This window comes from Sabethes cyaneus, chromosome 2 (assembly GCF_943734655.1).
Source record: "Sabethes cyaneus chromosome 2, idSabCyanKW18_F2, whole genome shotgun sequence".
NCBI classification, from domain to species: Eukaryota; Metazoa; Arthropoda; class Insecta; order Diptera; family Culicidae; genus Sabethes; species Sabethes cyaneus.
In genome coordinates, this window is record NC_071354.1 from 180844881 (window position 1) to 180852085 (window position 7205).

A 7205-nucleotide genomic window follows, 5' to 3' on the forward strand; every position below is an offset into this window, starting at 1 on the left:
TATTAAAAATGAACAAATTAATAGCATTTGCCTTACTTAGATTGTTTTGGAAAGCAAATATGTAGCGTGACAACCGTAGGTAAACATGTATAAATAAAAGAAACAAGGGATAGTTCCTAAAGGAAAAAAGATAGATCTCCACTATCTTCGACGAAAATGTGCAGGTTAATTCTATTACTAATTTCTTAGAACATCTAAAAGGCGTACGAAGCGTTATTAAAGAGCTAGATCAAAAAAACTATTTTTAAGGGTGTCCCTAAGAGTTTGGTTCTATAACTTTTTTCATGTAAGAAATAGAAATCTTTAGCATTCAACGAAGTTTCTTGAAATTAGTTTTTCTACAAATTTTCTGTAGACAGCAATCATTTCTGACTTAAAGTAGAGAACATATTTTTTGTATCTGCTTAGGGACACCCTAATGTCCAAATGTTTTTTAATCACTAGACAGTGCTTTTTAAATGAAGAAACTTTTTTGAAGCTACTATTATGCTATGTCTTAAGGTGTCGATGCTATTACTTATGTCTCACATGTTTTGAACCCGTCCGGCTGCCCGCCTTGACGTTACAACGCGAGCTTCAATCAGTTGTAACTTAGGTTCTACTTACCTTATCTTCATTCTTTAGGTACCATTTTAAAGGTAGAGGTAAAGAGAATACGGATCATTAGATTGTTCGAATTTGTACTTTTCTGCGAAAGCGGAAAACTACGCTTTTTTCGTGACGTTACAACGCAAAAAATGGCCCTATTTCATCCACTTGAAATACAAAATAACTGCAAAATTGCATCCAAACTATTTTTGGAATGGTTTCAGCATATATTCCTTTGTAAGTTGGTCGAAAACAAGTGCTATTATGAAATGTTTTAGCGCACTGTAGCAGCATTTTTAAAAATATCGCGAAAAATCATTTATGTCTTGTAAATTTCATTTATTTTCGACACACGTTTTAAATAACTTCCGAAAATGCTAGAATACCAGTTAGGGCAGTTTTGAAAGGTTCAAACATTACCCAATCATGAAAAAATATTCAACAATGCTAAAAGCAACTTTTATAAAATGTCTGGTTGGTATACCGGCCCGCGGAATGTGTCATCATCATTTTGTCAATTCTGTGTCAGTTTTTGTGCTATATAACTAAGGCTTAGTAACTGGTTGAAAAACGCGAAACAGAACTAAGCGTCATATACCGATCGATAGGGCTCGACGAATCGAATTGAACAATCTCTCTCTCTCTCTCTCTCTCTCTCTCTCTCTCCCTCTCTCTCTCTGTATGAGTGTGTGACGTATTATTTTAGTCGACTGTTTCTCGGAGATGACTTAACCAATTCGCTCGTCGTTACGTGGAATTGTTTTGCGGTCCGACGTATCGAAAAATTACGTGACGTGATTTTCTTCGGAAGTACTCAACAATTTTAGTACCAAATAAAAGATCTTGTAACTGTAAATTTTTTGGAAAAGTTTTGTTGAAAACCAACAAGCTGTTTAATAATTATGTTCAAAAATGTGTTTTTGCTAGGTGTTAATTAGTAGTTAATTGTCATCGTAAGTCGTGCTTATGGGCTTCACAAGCAATTGCGGTCGAGCAAACTTAGCCCCAGTACTAAGTGTACCCTGTACAATACGTTTATTAGACCGGTAGTCCTCTACGGGCATGAAACGTGAATATTGCCAAGAAGAGGATCTACAAGCACTCAATGTTTTCGAATGGCGGGTGTTAAGGAAGATGGCGGTGTGCAAGAGAACGGCGTATGGAGGCGAAGAATTAACCACGAGCTCGCGCGTCTCTACAGCGAACCGAGTATTTGAAAATTGGTTAAAGCTGGATGGATACGATTGGCAGGGCATGTTGCAAGAATGCCGGACAACTACCCTGCAACGATGGTGTTTGCCTCAAATCCGGTAGGAACAAGACGACCAGGAGCGCAGCGAGCCAGATGGTTAGACCAAGTGGAGCGAGATCTGACCCTGATTTGACAGATAATCTGATCTGAATTAACCCTACAAATTTCAACAAGCTTTTCAGGAAAATTATGAAGCCGCTGCTCAAAGTTTTTAGTGATTGCCCATTATATTTTGTATGGAAAGCTGACAAATTTTTACATAAGATATCAAAAATTCAGGGGCGTAAATACTTTTTAAATAAATAATCTTGCGAGAATACAATGCAGACGCATGGTGTTTTGTTTTACATTATTTTTTGGATATTAATCGTTTTTTCCACGACGGTCGTATCAAGTGTAATGAGTTTTCGAATTAAGCGAATTGGAAAATATTCATTACAGCTTTTTAAAATATTCTTTTCGTGCCCCCTCTGTACCGCATCCTAGGCACACCAGTGTCAAAGTCCTTTTGCTGAAACAACATCTCAATTTCGTATGCAAACGCGCATGAAATGTCTGTTCTGTTGCTTGCTTTGATGTTCGGCCTTGACGGAGCTTCAAAGTAGTTTGTTTTGTTTTGTTGACATGTGCTCGAATCTACATAGTTCTCATACAGTAGTTATCAGTGAACATTCTCGAATGAGCAAGCGAAATACAAAACTACCTACACGCTACTGAGTAGATAACAACTTTAAGTGCGGTAAATATAAACTCGATTGATAGGGTAGTTGCTCCATTAGTTGCGCAGCTAAGCACAATGTAATTTCTTTTTTCTGGTTTATTGAGGTATATGCTTCAATTAATGCTTGTGGGATGTAAATCTATCAAACACAAGGCATTTGTCACAAGGCAAGACAATTGCATTCGTTGTACGAGAAGCTTTATAAAGAAAAAAATGAATTTTCCGATTCAATTATATTGTACCAATAGTTGCGCTAATGTTCCCTTAATTAAGTTTGGTGTTCCTTCAATTATAGCGCAACTATAGAAATGAGCGCCCATAGTTGTGCGGTCCAACTGCGCCTATAGTTGTGTTAGATTTTAGAAAATCGGCATTTTAGCAAATAATGCTTTAATTTTGAAAGGTGTAGTCTAACTACCAATACTCATAAGAACTTGTTTTATATAATGAACATAATTGTTTTATTTAAAATTCTATGGTGCGAAATATGCATTACTAATGAATAGCAGCGCAACTATTGGTACTACCACAACTATTGGATCAACTACCCTAATATGAATGAATACGTTTTCTTTTCGATTTAGATCATGTCCAAACAAAGTGTCTGCTGTGACTTGTGAGTATCAAAAGCTTTTCTAGAACATAATAAGATAAAGTCGAACGCTTTTTCGCCAAGGAAATTGCTTTGCTCCTGGGGCTTTTCTAAGAAAACATGTTTGCTCCAAGCAAGAACTACGACGTATTACAACAACCATCGCTGGCTGTGACGAGGCTGCGAAGTTCTCAGCGGGCCCCACCGGATGAGGCCCGGCACGTATCGCCCTCCTCCCTCAACCCTCCCAACCAAGCCACCGCACCGTTCCAAAATTCCATTTCTTCGGATTACTCTTGTGTCAGTCATGCATGCCAAATGTTCTGGTCTCGTCTGGCTTTCTCGAGGATTGTGGAACAGAATTGTTTGATTGTTGCCATCATCATCATCACTATCGTCATTCGCCTCACGTGATTCGCATGCTCGCTCGGGTGGTTGTTGGTTTGATGCATGTCACCAGCGAGCGCGCGCGCACAGTCAGCTCACACCATCAACAACAACAACAACAACAACAACAACAACGCAACGATGACGAGAGCAAACAAGACCCAAATCTGCTTTGATTCATGTCAGTTGAAGGTTTTCCTCGCTGGGGATGAAATGTTTGTAATTTTATTGTTGCGGGCTGCGGTTCGTTTAAACGACTTTTTTCCCGCTGAAGCCAGCAGACGAAGGGTTGAAAGGAAAAATATAATAATGTTTAGCAGATTGGACAAAATCATTTCGTGGAATAATGTCACGGTTGTTGATTGCTCTGCTTTGTTTTGTTCCAGATTTGAAATTTACTCCCGGTGTGGTGGTTTCATAACGCGTGACAATAAAAGTCAAGTGAACTGAAGGGTGAAAGTAAATCGATTTGGCCTGTTTTTTCCGCTTTGTCAACCAAAACCCAAAAATAGAAATTTAGAAACCAGAATGAGTCAGCTCAATCAACAAAGTAACAAAGTAATGTAATTGTAAATTTTTTAAAGTACCTTGTATGAGTAATCACCGTTTGTCTTGTAAATAATTTTATCAGGGCTTATCAAAACAGTTATGATGACTGCATCCAAAGGTTCTTGAAACTTTGTTATTTATATATCGTCTCGCAAACCATTAGTCCGTCAGTTCCCTTTCACTAGAGTCTAATTACACACTGCATTGTGTCAAACAGTTTGACGGTAGAAACATGAAATTCCTCCTTGCTAGTTGCGTGCTTCTGTTCGTGTTCGGAGTACTAATCCAAGCGGACAGCAACCAATGGGGACGCCGCATACCGGGTGACAGGCTGCTCAACTCGACCACCATCGTGAATAATTCGTTTCCGGTGCCGATTAAATCAACCGTTTATCAGTACCAACCACCGGTCGGTAACTAAACAAGCCGTACCAGTAATCACTGTTTTCTTGGATTACCTACGAATGGCCGAAACACAAATGGCCGAATCACGAATGGCCGAAACACAAATGGCCGAAATAACGAATGGCATAATTTACCAAATGGCCGAATCACGAATGGCCGAATCACAAAAGGCGGAATCACGAATGGCCGAATCAAAAATGGCCGAAACACGAATGGCCGAATGTCATATCCGACCGAAAATATTCATAGCCTTCAACCTGCGCAAACCTTGGGTACATGCTGTCCTTACTCGCTACCGCTCGTTCGGACTTAACTAAGGGATAATCCCTAATAGGCAGTAAACCTAGGAAAACGCATGCACCTAAATAGTAGTAGTTCCTGCGGGGGGGCTGCCCCCCCGCAGTGGCCGGCGCTTCCGACGGCGGGTCACCGGCGCACACTCGCGGCCTACGGCCGTCTCGCCCTGAATCATCTAAGAAACATTTGCTACTAACACGGTAAATACGTCTCGCACCGTATAATGAAGATGTATTTATAACCAAGAAATATGAGGTAAAAACCAGTATAAAAATTATCTTTCGTAGATATATGCTTATATTATAATTGTAATCTTATTCTTACTGTCATGGATTTTCATAAAGAAGTAAATGCAGTAAACTACAAGTTTAGTAGCCTATTACTAAAGCGGCCGAAACATTTCATTCAATATCCCGCCGTGTCCATCTTTGTTGACCGCACATAGCAAAGCCAACAGTTGTGTCCATTGTTGTTGAGCACGGTAGTTGGTAGTTGTCCTGTGAAAAATGAGTGCATCCGGCGATTCATCCGATGTTGCTGGTTTCAACAACGAAGAAAGTGCGCCAGTCGTTAAAATTGTGTTGTCGCAGAGAGGAAAACCGATGCTTTCCATTGATGGGATACTATTTAATAAAAACAAGTAGAAGCGGAATGCTTCTTATGCTTTTTTCATTTCACCCAAAATATAATAAAACAATTAAATATACGCGGACTAAAACAACATTACTCGACAATACAGACATATTCATGGCGGTAAAACGGCTGCAGGTTTGTTGATAAAGTACTTTTATTTGATGTTTTTATAATGTAATAAAAAATCTAGGCTTTGTCTTTTCTGTCGCAAAATCGGATACAGGAGGCGTACGACGCGATGGAAGAAACGATGCTTGAAGAATTGGAGAATTTCCTTACATATTTTCGGAATACTTACATAAGTGGGAGGAACCGGAACAACAGGCCATTGTTTCACCCCACTCTGTGGTCAAATTTTAAGCCGTCATTGACAAGCTACCGCGGACCACAAACAGCTTGGAAGCATGGCATCAACGATGGACAACCATTGTTGGTTTCCATCACCTGTCAATGACCACGATCATCACTGAGCTGCGGGTGGAGCAAAAGGCGATAGATGGGAACATCCTTAGAATTCTTCAGGGGGATGTTCCGAATTCGCGCCGAGAAATAGACGAATAAATCTACTCGAAATGTGTTAATGCTCACAAAATGAGCAGCAAAAATTTTGTGGACGCAGTTGCGCTTTTATTAAGCGCTAAACAAAGGCGTTCGTAAAGCATGTTTTGTTTGTTTAATAGTAGTAGTTTGTTTTTTGTTTGATTAAAGTTATTTGTTAACTAATTGCCAATTCAAAGTTTTTTATTGAATAGTTATTTAGGCATTCCGAAAAATTTCGGCCTTTCGTGATTCGGCCATTCGTGATTCGGCCTTTCGTGATTCGGCCATTCGTGATTCGGCCTTTCGTGATTCGGCCATTCGTGATTCGGCCTTTCGTGATTCGGCCATTCGTGATTCGGCCTTCTGTGACTGTTATTGAAATTCGGCCATTTGGATTTCGGCTATTCGTGATTCGGCCATTTGTGTTTCGGCCATTCGGTACCAGCCCGTTTTCTTTGATACATATTATTCTTCTGCTTTTCCTCGCAGCAGCTAGGAGCCGTCCGGCCCCCGAAGCTAAGCTACATTGTGGCCCGGGATAATGTGCGACCTGGTTTGGGTGGTTTTGCGGCGTTAATTTCCGGCGGAGTCAATCGAACGACGGCAACACTTAAGCTCAGCTCAAGACCGAACCTGGGATTCAACTTTACCGTAGAGGTTTACGGGAAATAGTTCTGAACTGAGGAGAGTGTTGATGTTTGGTTTACAAGTTTATCCGATTGAATTCAATCAAAAGAGAAATAAAGCAGTTGAGCAGTTGTAATAATGGACAACAAATTCATTACAAAGAAAACTGTCTTTGATCAGATGAAGGATGTTGGGCATTCTAAGTTATAAGATTGGTTAGAAATGGTTATAATAGTAAGTGATCAATTTAACTTACCAGATAAAATTAATTAAATTCAATGTTCTGGACATCTTCTTTTATTAAAAATTTACCAACTTTACCAACTAGTTATCAATTTATCAGTATTAGTGAGGTTTATCATTAATTTACTGCACCGATTTGAGTAATAGTAAAAAGTTTTCAAAGATCATTCGGTCTAAATGTTGAACATGCGAAAAATTTTCAAAATATATAGCCTGTCAGAATAATAACAAATCACTTTTGAGTATCTTAATAAAAATTCCCAAATCAACGACGAAGCGAATATTAGTTAAAGTAAAATGAAATAAACCATTTTCTTTACTTCCTGGTTGATTTAGCCAGTCACCGCTTCAGTTGTACCACAAATTTGTGT

The 7205-nt window shown here is 39.3% G+C and overlaps 1 protein-coding gene across 1 annotated transcript; it reads left to right on the forward strand.

Moving 5' to 3' along the window:
* The first annotated feature begins 4321 nt into the window (after positions 1 to 4321).
* Positions 4322 to 6636, forward strand: LOC128738145 (uncharacterized). The gene is made up of 2 exons (XM_053833035.1): positions 4322 to 4498; positions 6457 to 6636. The coding sequence occupies exons 1-2, from the start codon at positions 4322 to 4324 to the stop codon at positions 6634 to 6636; spliced, it is 357 nt and encodes a 118-aa protein (XP_053689010.1).
* Positions 6637 to 7205: the final 569 nt, after the last annotated feature.